This window comes from Petromyzon marinus, chromosome 4 (assembly GCF_048934315.1).
Source record: "Petromyzon marinus isolate PM22_M1 ecotype Great Lakes invasive population chromosome 4, UKy_Petmar_22M1.pri1.0, whole genome shotgun sequence".
In the NCBI taxonomy this organism is placed as follows: Eukaryota; Metazoa; Chordata; class Hyperoartia; order Petromyzontiformes; family Petromyzontidae; genus Petromyzon; species Petromyzon marinus.
In genome coordinates this window covers 3,001,931-3,020,335 of record NC_133670.1, presented here as the reverse complement: position 1 = coordinate 3,020,335, position 18,405 = coordinate 3,001,931, and the positions used below count along the sequence as shown (strand labels likewise).

Sequence of the window (18,405 nt, the reverse complement as noted above, 5' to 3'; positions counted from 1 at the left end):
TGACGAACGTGTCATCTATGTACCTCTTAGACAAAGCCGTAGGGTGGATGCCTGGATGGCATCCGTCTCTAAAACATTCTTCCATGAAAACAGTGGCTACAACTGGAGATAAGGGCGAATCCATTGGGGTAGCTTCAACTTGTTTGTACAATGTTCCATTCCAGGTGAAGTAAGTGTTGGTGAGGCAGTGTCTAACCAGGGCCGGTACATCAGCATTCAATCCTTGTTGGACCACATCTTCAATGATTGTAATGGTGTCAGGCACAGGAACTTTGGTAAACAACGATACTAGATCGAAAGTGACAAGCAAATCACCTGGAGATAGTGAGATGTCCTTAATTAACGATACCAAGTGAGCTGATTTAAGTACAGCTGAGGTGGTCTTACCAGTGAATGGTTGTAAGGTCTCAGACAGAAATCGGGCCAGTTTGTGGGTGGGTGAGTTAATGATGAAGATGATAGAACGAAGTGGTGTATCTTCTTTATGGATTTTTGGTAAGCCATAAAATCTGTGTGGTCTAGCAGCAGAGGGTTTTAAGGAAAGCCGCTTGGTTGGTTCGATTAAAGATGTTGAATCAGTGATGATATTGTTGGTTTTTGTAACAAGGCGGTTGGTGGGATCTCTATTGACTTTGGTATAGCTACAATCATTCAGTAGGTCCTGAATTTTGTTATTGTATGTGTTTTTTTTTCCATGATGACAGTGACATTGCCCTTGTCGGCTGAGAGGATGACGATGTCCTCTCTTTTTTTTAATTGAGGAAGCTCAAAGCGCTCATCCTTTCTGATGTTGCTAATAGGTGTTTTAGCGTTTTTGATTAATGTGTCTTAGCGTTAATTAAGGACATCTCATGCTTCCATGTTGATGTGCTTCACAGTGAGGCTCGCTTCAGCTGTTAGCGCTGCTCCCTGCTCTTCCGATGTTCTGCCAGTGCAGCTACAGGAGCTGCTTTTATAGCCCTGGCAGTAGCTACGAGCAGATGCCAGGGGCAGCCAGAAGAATCCAGAATGACGCAGCTGCTCCCAAGAGCGTGACTCGTGTCTCGGGCTGCAGTCTGTGAGCAGTTTACTGCCATGGAATTCGCTCTGCACTGATAATTCACTATGTAACACGATTTTTGTTCCTGGGTAGTAAGTGTTATTTTCTAATTGCTTATGCCTCAAAACTATATAAAATGGGTATTATTATTCCCCATAAACTTTGCTTTTGTGACCAGGACTTTACGTGAAGGAATGACACAAATGCACACCACGTTTTCTCATTGACAATATGTACATTTCAAAATATCACTGTCCTGGTGTACTATAGTGTATTAAAGTTGTGTCTTGCCTGCTTGTTTCCAATGGAAATATCATTTTTAGTTTAGAGAAGGCGTCACACAGCTGAACCCCAGGTATGAGTCACTGCTATTTGCTGTGGATGAGGGAAGCCCTGGGAGCAGCTGCGTCATTCTGGACGCTTCTGGCTCCCCGTGGCATCTGCTCATAGCTACTGCCAGGGCTATAAAAGCAGCTCCTGTAGCTGCACTGGCAGAACATCGGCGGAGGAGGGAGCAGCGCTCACAACTGAAGCGAGCCTCACTGTGAAGCACATCAACAAGCATGGCCCTCAGTGTTTACTTCCCTGCGATGCACGTGATGGAGAGGAGCGTCTGGCCAGGCTGGCCGGTCTGGAACCCCCGCGGTCAAAGTATTTTCCAGCAGCTGCAGCGAGACATGAGGAGCGAGATCGAGAGGATGGAGAGAATCTTCCGTGGAGTCGATCAGCTCAGCAGCCACACGCGGGCTCCGGGCAGCCTCGGAGATGCACTGCTGCAGCAGCCGGCCGTGAGCAGTGGGTTCCAGATTAAGATCCACAGGAGCAGGGAGGCGGGTTTGTCGCGTCCCTGGACGTGCAGGACTTCTCCCCACAGGACCTGGCCGTGAAGGTGTCTGGAGACAAGCTGGCGGTGGCCGGACGGCGCGAGGTGAAGAGCGGAGAAGTCAGCATCGGCAGCTACAGTCACAGCTGCCAGGAGTTCCACAGGGAGACGCAGCTGCCCAGGGACGTGGACCCGCAGAGCGTGAGCTGCTGCTTGACTGAAGACGGGAAGCTGAAGTTCAAGGCTCAGCGCCGCGCCCTCCCTGCAGCGGCCGAGAGGGTGGTGGTCATTGAGCAGCCAGCAACAGCGACTCCTGGCACGGCCTCTCAGTCCACTGGCACCACTCACGCGTAGAGTGGCGCCTGGAGCATCCATTCCAGCAACCTGCTTCATTGATGTTTTAATTGCATGGATATTTTGTTAAATCAGTTTTTTTCTATTCACGATATGTTCAGTAATATTTACGTGTTTCAGCGTTCACATTCAACTTAACTGGATTAAGTGTATCGCTCTAAAGGATTGTCAAATCGTATCGCATCGTTTTAATTTGCCATTACACGTTCATATATTCTAATAAGATAATGATAAATGTTATATTCAAGTATTTTTCATCATTACACATGACTATTTTCTACAGTCTAATTTTCGAACTACTATAATACTATACTGTTTGTGTGAATGGTAATGATTTTTGTAATAAAATGCCTTTCAATTTCCTGCAACGTTTGCAACTGTTCTTTTTTCTACATTGTGTTTGTTTCATCGTTACTGTGGATCAGAGTTCTGGAGACAGAATTCCCCAAAACTAAGACAACCGGTAACGCGGCCTCATTGCTCCCTGACCATGACAACTCCCAAGGTGCCAGGCTCACGCCGTCGGCCCTGCCGAGTCACTCCGCACTCAGAATCTGGGATTGGCTTGCAATGATCTAAGGTCAATCTTACCACTTCACATTTCACTTGTATCATCCTTCAATTGGTAGTAAATCCTTCGCTAAGGAATTGGTCCTCAAATCGTGGGGACAAGCGTACCACGGAAAGATTAGTTGCCATTTAATGTTTGCGACACAGAGAATGTAAATAGTTACATGACCACCTCGCTGCTGTAGCAGTGTAAGTCATGCTGCTATTAATATATTCTATGTCTCGAGTTTCCTGGCTGGCTGCTGGCTGTGCTTCTCTCCATCCCAACAATAACTCCGTTGTTAGTGGGTGCAGGAGACAATAGGGACACCAACAAGGTGGGAATAAGCAGAACAGTATTTGAAGACTGACACGGTTCATTTAAAATTGCACTTTCAATGTATGCGCCAATTAACGTCATTCTTTTTGACAAAATAACTTGTTTTATCCTAGAGAATTAGAAACTAAACCTGAAGACATTAAACTAGTACAATTAAAATGTACGATTAATTGTAAAGTTAGCAAAATAAATAAATGATCTAATTCATATACTATATTCTTGGTTCTTTCGGTAAAGTCACGTAGAAGGGAAACAATAAAATAATAAAGATAATCCCTCAGCTATTTGCACAAACCAATCCCTTAGCTATTTCAATGCTAAATTACTAGTTGCCTCTGTGGATGTGTAGGTTTTGACTTTAACATAGCCATTCCTGTGACCAGTCACAAGCTAATTCCTTAGCTATTTCAATGCTAAATTACTAGTTGCCTCTGTGGATGTGTAGGTTTTGACTTTAACATAGCCAATTCCGTGACCAGTCACAAGCTAATCCCTCAGCTATTGATATGTAAACCCCTTTGTCAAGGTGCTTCACTTATCCCAACCAGCTTAAAAGTCTCTACGAATCTTAACATCGTTAATTGAAGCTTTGTCGTCCCGACAGTTACCTTTCACCTAAAGACGGCCGCTTGCGTTGTGGCCAAAACGTCGTGAGAATTTTATCGTGTCATTTTATTATTTTATTCTCATTCTACGTGACTTTACCGAAAGAACCAAAGAAAATAAAATAATAAAGATATAAAAAAATAAAATTATCCAAATCAAAATTCATATACTGTTGATTTATTCACTCCATATCCGCAGTGGACACTGCCGGTTGTGTTCCTTCCTTAGCTCCCATTCCCACGTTAGTCTCGACCACCGGCCGTCATCACTTCAAGTTGTGTGTCCTGCCTCACCCCACCTTTCTAAACTAAAATTACGTCCTTAATTTGCATATGAAGTCCAATTGACGTGTCCGTCTTCCAGTATCAGTGTTGTTCTTAGGATGCGCATCATCTCTACGCTTCCTTGTGCACTTCTAAACATTGGTTATATTTTCTGTTTGTGATGCATCTGTTTGAAAAAAACGTTCTGCTTAAGGCATATGGCTCAGTTACGTTTCATTATTAAGTTAAGATAATAATAAGCACTTTGCTCTGCCCTGATACGCCTCTCTTAATCATTTTCATCCCTCCTCCCCTTCAACAACCGCCCTACGTGCAAACGGTACAAAGCTGTGCCCCCCCCCCCAAAATAAAACATGCTTCATATCGCTTTAAACTATTGTCATCGTGGTGCTTATTTAATGTGGCGCTGCACTCTGATGTTGTAGGAGAAAATATTTATTAAAAAGTCTATTTAATTACGTAGAACGTGTTGTCTATATTTATTTAAAGTTGCGCATTTTGATGTGACGTCACATTTCTCACCCCCCCCCCCCTCATTTATGGACGGCCCCAGTACAATGCGGCTACCTCTGACCCAAAAGTCGCTCTCTGGAGCTGCTGTGCACGTGTGTGGTGGGGGGAGCGGTGGGCTACGTACGGTGCGAAAGAATTTCAAGATACAAACATACGATGTGTTAACACTGGAACACATGAGGGTGTGCTATGGGGTTGCCACCTTTTCGATTGTAGACCAACCCTGGGCAATGTCTCAGTGCTTGGTCTATTCTCACAATTATACAGTAAATGGCAATATAATAATTCTATTAAAAATACTTACTTGAAACTGCGCCAAAATAAATCAAAACGAACAAAAGTAGATCGAAATTCAATGTATAATGCTTGACATTTAATCTGCCGCATAGGCGATTCATGGTCAAGATGTTGTGTATGTTTGCATGGGCATGGCTAGAGTTGCCACCCGTCCATGAATTAGCATCTGTGTTCAGTTGGTATTGATCTGTACCCTCGATATTGCACTCGTATTGAGAAATCTGTCCAGGATTGGTCTGCAGTCAGTAGAATCATTTTTCAACGCAGCGTATGTTTGCATGGTGAACTTCTTTCGCACCGTACGCAGCCAACCATGCTTTACTGGAGGTGCGGGGGAATAACAAACTGAACGCAAAAAGAACAGGGACACAGCCTTGAAAACACAGAAGTGCATCTACACGTAGGGCGGTTGTTGAAGGGGAAGACGGATGAAAATGATTAAGAGAGGTGTATCAGGGCAGAACAAAGTGCTTATTGTTATCTTAACTTAATAATGAAACGTAACTGAGCCATATGCCTTAAGCAGAACGTTTTTTTCAAACAGATGCATCACAAACGGAAAATAGAACCAATGTTTAGAAATGCACAAGGAAGCGTAGAGATGATGCACATCCTAAGAATTACACTGATACTGGAAGACGGACACGTCAATTGGACTTCATATGACTTCATATAATTAAGGACGTAATTTTAGTTTAGAAAGGTGGGGTGAGGCAGGACACACAACTTGAAGTGATGACGGCCGGTGGTCGAGACTAACGTGGGAATGGGAGCTAAGGAAGGAACACAACCGGCAGTGTCCACTGCGGAGATGGAGTGAATAAATCAACAGTATATGAATTTTGATTTGGGGAATTTTATTGTTTTATATCTTTATTATTTTATTTTCTTTGGTTCTTTCGGTAAAGTCACGTAGAATGAGAATAAAATAATAAAAAAACACAATAAAATTCTCACGACGTTTTGGCCACAACGCAAGCGGCCGTCTTTAGGTGAAAGGTACAGTACTGTCGGGACGACAGAGCTTCAATTAACGATGTTAAGATTCGTAGCGACTTTTAAGCTGGTTGGGAGAAGTAAGGCACCTTGACAAAGGGGTTTACATATCAATAGCTGAGGGATTAGCTTGTGACTGGTCACGGAATTGGCTATGTTAAAGTCAAAACCGACACATCCACAGAGGCAACTAGTAATTTAGCATTGAAATAGCTAAGGGATTAGCTTGTGACTGATCACAGGAATGGCTATGTTAAAGTCAAAACCTACACATCCACAGAGGCAACTAGTAATTTAGCATTGAAATAGCTAAGGGATTAGCTTGTGCAAATAGCTGAGGGATTAGCTTGTGACTGGTCACGGAAATGGCTATGTTAAAGTAAAAACCTACATCTTCTTTGGTTCTTTCGGTAAAGTCACGTAGAATGAGAATAAAATAATAAATTTATAAAATAAAATAACACAATAATATTCTCACGACGTTTCGGCCACAACACAAGCGGCCTTCATCAGGTGAAGGGGGCGAGACTGTCTGGTAGGACAGCGCTGGAGTGAAAGAGCCACGTTCAGATCACGGCTTTTAAGCTGTGTGAGAGGAACAAAGAGCCTTGACGAAGGAATTAGCATAAAATTTAGCATTGAAATGGCTGAATGATTAGCTTGTGACTGGTCACAGAAATAGCTATGTTAAAAGTTAAAGCATACACATCCGCAGAGGCCCCCATTGTTAAAAGGAATTAGCATAGAATTTAGCATTGAAATAGCTAAGTTAAGGCATACACATCCGCAGAGGCACCCCTTGACAATGGGATTAGCATAGAATTTAGCATTGAAATGGATGAGTGACTCGCTTGTAACTGCTACAGAAATAGTTACGTTGAAGTCAGAGCATACACATTCACCGAGGCACTTAGTACAAATCAAAACAGGAGAATTTAGCATTGAAATAACTAGGCGAATTTAGCATTGAAATAACTGGGTGATTTGCTAGTGACTGGTCACAGAAATATATGTTAAAGTAAGGCCTACACATCCACAGAGCTTCAATGAACGCTGTTAAGATTCGTAGCGACTTTTAAGCTGGTTGGGAGAAGTGAGGAGTGAGGCTCCCTCCTCTGCCGATGTTCTGTCTCAGATGTGAATAATTAGTATTGTATTACAATTCTATAAACAATACAGTGTTGTAGTGCATCACGTGTTGATGTTCCATTGCACAGCCACGTTCCAAATGCTATAATGACGTAAGAGCCGTGGAAACCTCTGACGTCACGGTGACGTCATGGCCCGGTGACGTCACGGCAGAGGTCAGAGTGGAGTCGGCTCCTGGAGAGGAAACCACCTCACCCCACGCTGCTCCTCCACTTCGAGTTCTTCAGAGACCTTCGCCACCACCACCACCATGGCGATCTTCACGGCTGTCCTCACTGTGGTTCTGCTGCTCACGCAGCCGATGGTGGAGCTCCTCGGAGGATCTCGGCGTGGGGGTTCGGACATTAACGCCTCCAACACCACCACCACCACGATCAACTACTCGGGACTCGTGAAGAACGTCTCTGCATCAGCAGGGGTCGCCACCTGGGGACCGATGTTCAGTAGCCACAGTGAGGACATTGTGGACAGCGTGCTCCCTGCCCTCCTGCAGGCTATGGGTGAGCTGAGCAGCAGCTGCCAGGCCATAGTGGACAGCGCGCTCCCTGCTCTGCTCCACGCTGTAGGTCAGCTGTACAGCGGCTGCAAGGAGGCCATCAGCTCCACCATGCTGCTGAACACCCTGCACATCGCCGTGCATCTCTGGCGTTTCATACGTCGCCAAGTGAGTGAGCAACATCCATCATCACCACCACCATCAGCCATGGTCAATCCACTAGTGGGTAGAGACCTCCACGAGCCGTCGCCACCTCCCACGATGCCGCTGTGCAGTAATCCACCCAGCACCTGCACGTGGAGCGATTTCATTGCTTCATCTCCCCACTGGGCACCCTCTCGGATGACCCCCTCGCCTTCCGTCGGCATCACTCGCCCCCTTCACACCTCCACCGATCCCCCTCAACTCCACTCACGGTGTCTTCAACAGCCTGGTTGGGCACTGGAACAGTATCCCGGACAGTGCCGGATTAAGCTCGTGCGGGTCCTGTAGCTTATATTATAAAGGTGCCCAGAATAAATAAAAAACACAATTATAAAGCACGAAGTTTTTAACTTGCATAGTAAAGTAATTGTAATTTTACTATAGTAATAGAGCAAGTACAGAATCACTGAACGGGGATTTATAGGGTGAGATCATTTAGCGCGGGGCGCTTGAAAGTGCGGGGCCCACAGCTAATGATTATTTTGTTCCGAGGATAATCCGGCACTGATCACGGATTGAGTATGAGGAGCAGTGATGAGATTTAAAGTATTTTTTAACATGTTATTAAAATGTTATGTTTAATAGAAAATATAATGTTGTTTGTCTCTTAGCTGTGATTCGTAAAAACACTGTTGTTACTCAATGGTCTTTCGGTAAAGTCACGTAGAAAAAATAAACAAAATAATAGAATACGACGTTTCGATTGCAACTCAAGCAGTCGTCATCAGGTGAAACTAAATTTGAGAGAGAGAGACCAAACACAGACAGGGAGACACAAAGATCCCCCGTATAGCCTGAACAGACTGTAGGGGCAAGTGCTGTTAGCGAGCACCTGTGAAGGCCGGAACAGTACACGAGGGGGTGGGTGGCCAGCACCACGCCCGACCGCCTTTGTCTCCCTAGTGGCGATGTTTACACACCGCACCAGGTACTCATTTGAGGCTGAGTCGACCTAGGGGAGGCCCGGGACCGGTTCAGATAATCGTCACTGGTGTTGGCCGTGAGCGGGAATCGAACCCGGGTCGCCAGGTTCATAGCGCAGCGTAGCGCTAACAGCTGCACCACCGCTCCCCACACACAGGGAGACACACAAGCAGAGAAGGACGGTGATCAACCAGGCAAAGTATTATTTGTTGTGTTGGCCGACTCAATGAGTTGCATTACATTTCTAAGTTTGCTGAGTTTGATCCTCTTTCTATCAGCTTGTACCCTCTGTAAATTTCACCCCCACTATCTCGCCCGTTACGGCAGCCCCTCCGCTCCCACTCCCCCTCGGAGTAGCCGAGGGATTAGCCGGGGTATGCTTGCTCTGCGATCTTACATTTACTTGCAAATCCCACCACAAACGTATATAGTGTAACCTTTGGTTGCAGTAGCTCTCTCGCTACATTTCTTCCTGTCTCAGCAGTCCGCCTGCTGTATTATTTCACCTGAAGACGATTGCTTGTGTTGTGACCACGTGTATACTGTTTACTACAGTACTATGGTGTTGTGACCACGTGTATACTGTTTAATATAGTACTATAGTGTTGTGACCACGTGTATACTGTTTACTATAGTACTATATTGTTTTGACCACGTGTATACTGTTTACTATAGTACTATAGTGTTGGGACCACGTGTATACTGTTTACTACAGTACTATAGTGTTGTGACCACGTGTATACTGTTTACTATAGTACTATAGTGTTGGGACCACGTGTATACTCTTTACTACAGTACTATAGTGTTGTGACCACGTGTATACTGTTTACTATAGTACTATAGTGTTGGGACCACGTATATACTGTTTACTACAGTACTATAGTGTTGTGACCACGTCTATACTGTTTACTATAGTACTATAGTGTTGTGACCATGTGTATACTGTTTACTATAGTACTATAGTGTTGTGACCACGTCTATACTGTTTACTACAGTACTATAGTGTTGTGACCACGTGCATACTGTTTACTATAGTACTGTAGTGGTGTGACCACGTGTATACTGTATACTACAGTACTATAGTGTTGTGACCACGTGTATACTGTTTACTATAGTACTATAGTGTTGGGACCACGTGTATACTGTTTACTACAGTACTATAGTGTTGTGACCACGTGTATACTGTTTACTATAGTACTATAGTGTTGTGACCATGTGTATACTGTTTACTATAGTACTATAGTGTTGTGACCACGTGTATACTGTTTACTACAGTACTATAGTGTTGTGACCACGTGCATACTATTTACTATAGTACTGTAGTGTTGTGACCACGTGTATACTGTATACTACAGTACTATAGTGTTGTGACCACGTGTATACTGTTTACTATAGTACTATAGTGTTGGGACCACGTGTATACTGTTTACTACAGTACTATAGTGTTGTGACCACGTGTATACTGTTTCCTATAGTACTATATTGTTGTGACCATGTGTATACTGTTTACTATAGTACTATAGTGTTGTGACCACGTCTATACTGTTTACTACAGTACTATAGTGTTGTGACCACGTGCATACTGTTTACTATAGTACTGTAGTGTTGTGACCACGTGTATACTGTATACTACAGTACTATAGTGTTGTGACCACGTGTATACTGTTTACTATAGTACTATAGTGTTGGGACCACGTGTATACTGTTTACTACAGTACTATAGTGTTGTGACCACGTGCATACTGTTTACTACAGTACTACAGTGTTGAGACCAAGTGTATACTGTTTACTATAGTACTGTAGAGTTGTGACCACGTGTATACTGTTTACTATAGTACTATAGTGTTGGGACCACGTGTATACTGTTTACTACAGTACTATAGTGTTGTGACCACGTGTATACTGTTTACTATAGTACTATAGTGTTGGGACCACGTGTATACTGTTTACTACAGTACTATAGTGTTGTGACCACGTGTATACTGTTTACTATAGTACTATAGTTTTGTGACCACGTCTATACTGTTTACTATAGTACTATAGTGTTGTGACCACGTGTATACTGTTTACTATAGTACTATAATGTTGTGACCACGTGTATACTGTTTACTACAGTTCTATAGTGGTGTGACCACGTGTGTACTGTTTACTATAGTACTATAGTGTTGTGACCACGTGTACACTGTTTGCTACAGTACTATAGTGTTGTGACCACGTGTGTAATGTTTACCACAGTACTATAGTGTTGTGATCACGTGTGTAATGTTTACTACAGTACTATAGTGTTGTGACCACGTGTATACTGTTTACTACAGTACTATAGTGTTGTGACCACGTGTATACTGTTTACTATAGTACTATAGTGTGACCACGTGTATACTGTTTACTACAGTACTATAGTGTTGTGACCACGTGTATACTGTTTACTACAGTACTATAGTGTTGTGACCACGTCTATACTGTTTACTACAGTACTATAGTGTTGTGACCACGTGTATACTGTTTACTACAGTACTATAGTGTTGTGACCACGTGTATACTGTTTACTACAGTACTATAGTGTTGTGACCACGTCTATACTGTTTACTACAGTACTATAGTGTTGTGACCACGTGTATACTGTTTACTATAGTACTATAGTGTTGTGACCACGTGTATATTGTTTACTACAGTACTATAGTGTTGTGACCACGTGTATACTGTTTACTATAGTACTATAGTGTTGTGACCATGTGTTTACTGTTTACTATAGTACTATAGTGTTGTGACCACGTGTACACTGTTTACTACAGTACTATAGTGTTGTGACCACGTGTGTAATGTTTACTACATTACTATAGTGTTGGGACCACGTGTATACTGTTTACTACAGTACTATAGTGTTGTGACCACGTGTATACTGTTTCCTATAGTACTATAGTGTTGTGACCATGTGTATACTGTTTACTATAGTACTATAGTGTTGTGACCACGTGTATACTGTTTACTACAGTACTATAGTGTTGTGACCACGTGTATACTGTTTACTATAGTACTATAGTGTTGTGACCATGTGTATACTGTTTACTATAGTACTATAGTGTTGTTACCACGTCTATACTGTTTACTACAGTACTATAGTGTTGTGACCACGTGCATACTGTTTACTATAGTACTGTAGTGTTGTGACCACGTGTATACTGTATACTACAGTACTATAGTGTTGTGACCACGTGTATACTGTTTACTATAGTGTTGGGACCACGTGTATACTGTTTACTACAGTACTATAGTGTTGTGACCACGTGTATACTGTTTACTATAGTACTATAGTGTTGTGACCATGTGTATACTGTTTACTATAGTACTATAGTGTTGTGACCACGTCTATACTGTTTACTACAGTACTATAGTGTTGTGACCACGTGCATACTGTTTACTATAGTACTGTAGTGTTGTGACCACGTGTATACTGTATACTACAGTACTATAGTGTTGTGACCACGTGTATACTGTTTACTATAGTGCTATAGTGTTGGGACCACGTGTATACTGTTTACTACAGTACTATAGTGTTGTGACCACGTGTATACTGTTTCCTATAGTACTATAGTGTTGTGACCATGTGTATACTGTTTACTATAGTACTATAGTGTTGTGACCACGTCTATACTGTTTACTACAGTACTATAGTGTTGTGACCACGTGCATACTGTTTACTATAGTACTGTAGTGTTGTGACCACGTGTATACTGTTTACTATAGTACTATAGTGTTGTGACCACGTGTATACTGTTTACTATAGTACTATAGTGTTGGGACCACGTGTATACTGTTTACTATAGTACTATAGTGTTGGGACCACGTGTATACTGTTTACTACAGTACTATAGTGTTGTGACCACGTGTATACTGTTTCCTATAGTACTATAGTGTTGTGACCATGTGTATACTGTTTACTATGGTACTATAGTGTTGTGACCACGTGTATACTGTTTACTACAGTACTATAGTGTTGTGACCAAGTGTATACTGTTTACTATAGTACTGTAGTGTTGTGACCACGTGTATACTGTTTACTATAGTACTATAGTGTTGGGACCACGTGTATACTGTTTACTATAGTACTATAGTGTTGGGACCACGTGTATACTGTTTACTACAGTACTATAGTGTTGTGACCACGTGTATACTGTTTACTACAGTACTATAGTGGTGTGACCACGTGTGTACTGTTTACTATAGTACTATAGTGTTGTGACCACGTGTACACTGTTTGCTACAGTACTATAGTGTTGTGACCACGTGTGTAATGTTTACTACAGTACTATAGTGTTGTGATCACGTGTGTAATGTTTACTACAGTACTATAGTGTTGTGACCACGTGTATACTGTTTACTACAGTACTATAGTGTTGTGACCACGTGTGTACTGTTTACTATAGTACTATAGTGTGACCACGTGTATACTGTTTACTACAGTACTATAGTGTTGTGACCACGTGTATACTCTTTACTACAGTACTATAGTGTTGTGACCAAGTGTGTACTGTTTACTACAGTACTATAGTGTTGTGACCACGTGTATACTGTTTACTATAGTACTGTAGTGTTGTGACCACGTGTATACTGTATTTGCTATAGTACTATAGTGTTGTGACCACGTGTATACTGTTTACTACAGTACTATAGTGTTGTGACCACGTGTGTACTGTTTACTACAGTACTATAGTGTTGTGACCACGTGCATACTGTTTACTATAGTACTGTAGTGTTGTGACCACGTGTATACTGTATACTACAGTACTATAGTGTTGTGACCACGTGTATACTGTTTACTATAGTGCTATAGTGTTGGGACCACGTGTATACTGTTTACTACAGTACTATAGTGTTGTGACCACGTGTATACTGTTTCCTATAGTACTATAGTGTTGTGACCATGTGTATACTGTTTACTATAGTACTATAGTGTTGTGACCACGTCTATACTGTTTACTACAGTACTATAGTGTTGTGACCACGTGCATACTGTTTACTATAGTACTGTAGTGTTGTGACCACGTGTATACTGTTTACTATAGTACTATAGTGTTGTGACCACGTGTATACTGTTTACTATAGTACTATAGTGTTGGGACCACGTGTATACTGTTTACTATAGTACTATAGTGTTGGGACCACGTGTATACTGTTTACTACAGTACTATAGTGTTGTGACCACGTGTATACTGTTTCCTATAGTACTATAGTGTTGTGACCATGTGTATACTGTTTACTATGGTACTATAGTGTTGTGACCACGTGTATACTGTTTACTACAGTACTATAGTGTTGTGACCAAGTGTATACTGTTTACTATAGTACTGTAGTGTTGTGACCACGTGTATACTGTTTACTATAGTACTATAGTGTTGGGACCACGTGTATACTGTTTACTATAGTACTATAGTGTTGGGACCACGTGTATACTGTTTACTACAGTACTATAGTGTTGTGACCACGTGTATACTGTTTACTACAGTACTATAGTGGTGTGACCACGTGTGTACTGTTTACTATAGTACTATAGTGTTGTGACCACGTGTACACTGTTTGCTACAGTACTATAGTGTTGTGACCACGTGTGTAATGTTTACTACAGTACTATAGTGTTGTGATCACGTGTGTAATGTTTACTACAGTACTATAGTGTTGTGACCACGTGTATACTGTTTACTACAGTACTATAGTGTTGTGACCACGTGTGTACTGTTTACTATAGTACTATAGTGTGACCACGTGTATACTGTTTACTACAGTACTATAGTGTTGTGACCACGTGTATACTCTTTACTACAGTACTATAGTGTTGTGACCAAGTGTGTACTGTTTACTACAGTACTATAGTGTTGTGACCACGTGTATACTGTTTACTATAGTACTGTAGTGTTGTGACCACGTGTATACTGTATTTGCTATAGTACTATAGTGTTGTGACCACGTGTATACTGTTTACTACAGTACTATAGTGTTGTGACCACGTGTGTACTGTTTACTACAGTACTATAGTGTTGTGACCACGTGTATACTGTTTACTATAGTACTATAGTGTTGTGACCACGTGTATACTGCGGGATTGTGGGTAATCGTCTCCCATGCTCGGTCTCAGTCGGTGTGCCTCACTCGTATAGTCAACATCCGTGCGAACCTATCTTGTTTACTATAGTACTATAGTGTTGTGACCACGTGTATACTGTTTACTACAGTACTATAGTGTTGTGACTACGTGTATACTGTTTACTACAGTACTGTAGTGTTGTGAATACGTGTGTGTGCGTAAAGCATTTTTTTATTTTGTGTCCATGTGTAGTGACTGTTCTTTAGTAACTGCACTGCAAGTGAAAGTCGTCCTACACAATAACCATCCTCTATCTCGTCTCCCTCACACCAGCCACGATTAAATGTAATTAATAAATTTGATTACTTTATATTAAATAATAAAAATATAAAAAGGTATTTTGTATTAATATTTTTTATATGAATACGGTATTTTTGGTTTGTGGAACGAATCATCTGAGTTTCCATTATTTCTTATGGGGGAAATTCGCTTTGATATACGAGTGCTTTGGATTAAGAGCACGTTTCCAGAAGGAATTATGCTCGCAATCCAAGGTTTCACTTTATTAGTTATTTTTCTATCTACGTGATTTTACCGAAAGATACCAAAGAGTATGCTGTTGTTAGTTTAAATGTTTGGTAAGTAAGACTTAGTCTGTGCTGCTCTCCAGTTGCCTGGATGAAAAGTGGCCCAAGTTTTTCCCAATCCTGGCCTCCTGGCTCAAAAACGTAAAAAACAAACTCGCAAGTCTGTCCCCAGGGTCACAACGCACTCACAGACACGGAGCAGGGAGATTCAGCTAATGACACCGTTGATGTTTTTCGTAACTTTTGCAGAGAGCGATGAGAATGAGGATGAGGACCAGAAGGAGGAAGATTTCCCGGGCGCTGCAGAGAAAGAAAGGTGGAGGTCTCGGCCGAGCACCGAGTCCCTGGGCTCGTATGGCCGCGGCGCGGAGACGAAAGCGGCGGGCGCAGGGGAGGGGAAACAGCCCCGGCACCAAGCAGAGCTGTGCTCCTCACCTGAAGAATCCAGCTCCACTCAGGCCATCGCTCCCACTGGGGCCATCGCCTCCACCTCCACTCGGGCCATTGCCTCCATCTCTACTCGGGCCATCGCCTCCACCGCTGCCATTGCCTCCCCCGCTGCCATCGCCTCCACCTCCACTCAGGCCATCGCCTCCATCTCTACTCAGGCCATCGCCTCCCCCACTGATATCAACTCCACCTCCAATGCTTCCATCGCCTCCACCTCCACTCGGGCCATCGCCTCCACCTCCACTCGGGCCATCGCCTCCACCTCTACTCAGGCCATCGCCTCCACCTCTACTCAGGCCATCGCCTCCACCTCCACTCAGGCCATCGTCTCCATCTCTACTCAGGCCATCGCCTCCCCCACTGATATCAACTCCACCTCCACTGCTTCCATCGCCTCCACCTCCACTCGGGCCATCTTCTCCACCTCCACTCGGGCCATCGCCTCCACTTCTACTCAGGCCATCGCCTCCACCTCCACTCAGGCCATCGCCTCCACCTCTACTCAGGCCATCGCCTCCACCTCCACTCAGGCAATCGCCTCTACCTCCACTCGGGCCATCGCCTCCACCTCTACTCAGGCCATCGCCTCCACCTCTACTCAGGCCATCGCCTCCATCTCTACTCAGGCCATCGCCTCCACCTCTACTCATGCCATCGTCTCCACCTCAACTCAGGCCATCGCCTCCACCTCTACTCAGGCCATCGCCTCCACCTCCACTCAGGACATCGTCTCCATCTCTACTCAGGCCATCGCCTCCCCCACTGATATCAACTCCACCTCCACTGCTTCCATCGCCTCCACCTCCACTCAGGCCATCGCCTCCACCTCCACTCGGGCCATCTTCTCCACCTCCACTCGGGCCATCGCCTCCACCTCTACTCAGGCCATCGCCTCCACCTCCACTCAGGCCATCGCCTCCACCTCTACTCAGGCCATCGCCTCCACCTCCACTCAGGCCATCGCCTCCACCTCTACTCAGGCCATCGCCTCCATCTTTACTCAGGCCATCGCCTCCACCTCTACTCATGCCATCGTCTCCACCTCAACTCAGGCCATCGCCTCTACCTCTACTCAGGCCATCGCCTCCACCTCTACTCAGGCCATCGTCTCCACCTCTACTCAGGCCATCGCCTCCATCTCTACTCAGGACATCGCCCCCACTGCTGCCATCGCCTACACCTCCAATCGGGCCATCGGCTCCACTGCTGCCATCGCCTCCATCTCTACTCAGGCCATTGCCTCCACCACTGATATCAACTCTACCCCCACTGCTGACATCGACTCCACCTTCACTCCTGCCATTGCCTCAACCTTCACTTCTGCCATCGCCTCCACTGCCACTATCGCCACCACCGCCACTCGCACCATCACCTCCACCCATGAGTAATCAAGCTAACCCCCAGGATTGGGAGCTCCCTGCTTTCCACCTGCCTCCACCTCCACCAGAGCCCTGGGCTCCTCCACCCCACCGTGATACCAGACCGGGCCCGGCACACGAGTCTTTTGCTCCCTGTTCTTCACGGCAGCGTTACCGCAAGTCCCGCAACAGCCGCCTTCCTCCCCGCCTCCGCAAACCTCCTCTCGAATCCTCAACTCCACTGCTGCCATCGCCTCCATCTCTACTCAGGCCATTGCCTCCACCACTGATATCAACTCTACCCCCACTGCTGACATCGACTCCACCTTCACTCCTGCCATTGCCTCAACCTCCACTTCTGCCATCGCTTCCACTGCCACTATCGCCACCACCGCCACTCGCACCATCACCTCCACCCATGAGTAATCAAGCTAAACCCCAGGATTGGGAGCTCCCTGCTTTCCACCTGCCTCCACCTCCACCAAAGCCCTGGGTTCCTCCACGCCACCGTGATACCAGACCGGCCCCGGCACACGAGTCTTTTGCTCCCTATTCTTCACGGCAGCGTTACCGCAAGTCCCGCAACAGCCGCCTTCCTCTCCGCCTCCGCAAACCTCCTCTCGAATCCTCAACTCCATCCGCATTGATTCGTCCCATCCACCCGGACCGAGAGCACCTTCCCCCCGGCCTCGCTCCACCTGCAGGGCAGCAGATCCCCCCCCAGCCCAGGTGCAACGGCCGGGGTCCCGCGTACGGAGTCCCAGGTGCCCCTTCTGCCTGGCACCACTCCCACGAGTCGCGCTTCACGCGGCGTCCCGCCCTCCTCCCCACGCCTCCACCGGATCAGTGGATTCCTCCCCACCTTCGTCCCAGCCGAGCGGCTCCTGCTCCACACTGGGCCACCCGTCCCACTTTTGTTCCGTGCCGCTCCACAGATTTCCACGACAGACATCATCATCCGCCCCTTGTCCAACCCACACCACTGCATCACCATAGCCCGGCGACATTCACGGACTGCTCACACACGTGACTCCTGCTGGTCGGGTGACCGTGATGAACTATATGTGTCACGTTGATGGCCATGTGATGGACATTGCTTTGAGTGGCAGAGCAGGTGGTTGTCATGATTAATACATTTGTGTTGTTATTGGACACTGCAGTGTGCGTGTGAGTTGCTGTGCGGTGCAACAGAGCACGTATTTGGTGTCGATCTTCGCGTGTGTGTGATTGTGTGGAGCGGTAGTGTCATGGTTAACGCTACACCGCGCTTCGAAACCCAGGTTTGACCCGAGTTAGCTTTCCGCACACGGCCACAGCCGGTGCAAGCAGTTGCGCAACTCGGTTGCACACAACTGAA

The 18,405-nt window shown here is 44.9% G+C and overlaps 1 protein-coding gene across 1 annotated transcript; it reads left to right on the top strand.

The window, feature by feature from the left end:
- Positions 1–55: 55 nt before the first annotated feature.
- Positions 56–18,200, top strand: LOC142906396 (uncharacterized). Its single transcript, XM_076054070.1, has 3 exons — positions 56–64; positions 7,464–7,614; positions 15,490–18,200. Exons 1-3 carry the CDS (start codon positions 56–58, stop codon positions 17,076–17,078), a joined length of 1,749 nt encoding a protein of 582 aa, XP_075910185.1. The 3' UTR covers positions 17,079–18,200.
- The last annotated feature ends 205 nt before the right edge of the window (positions 18,201–18,405 follow it).

What these genes read in the sequence shown, in the direction of transcription:
- LOC142906396 (XM_076054070.1), top strand. An exon ending in GGCGTTTCATACGTCGCCAA is followed by an intron (nt 7,615 to 15,489) that starts GTGAGTGAGCAA and finishes TAACTTTTGCAG; the next exon opens with AGAGCGATGAGAATGAGGAT.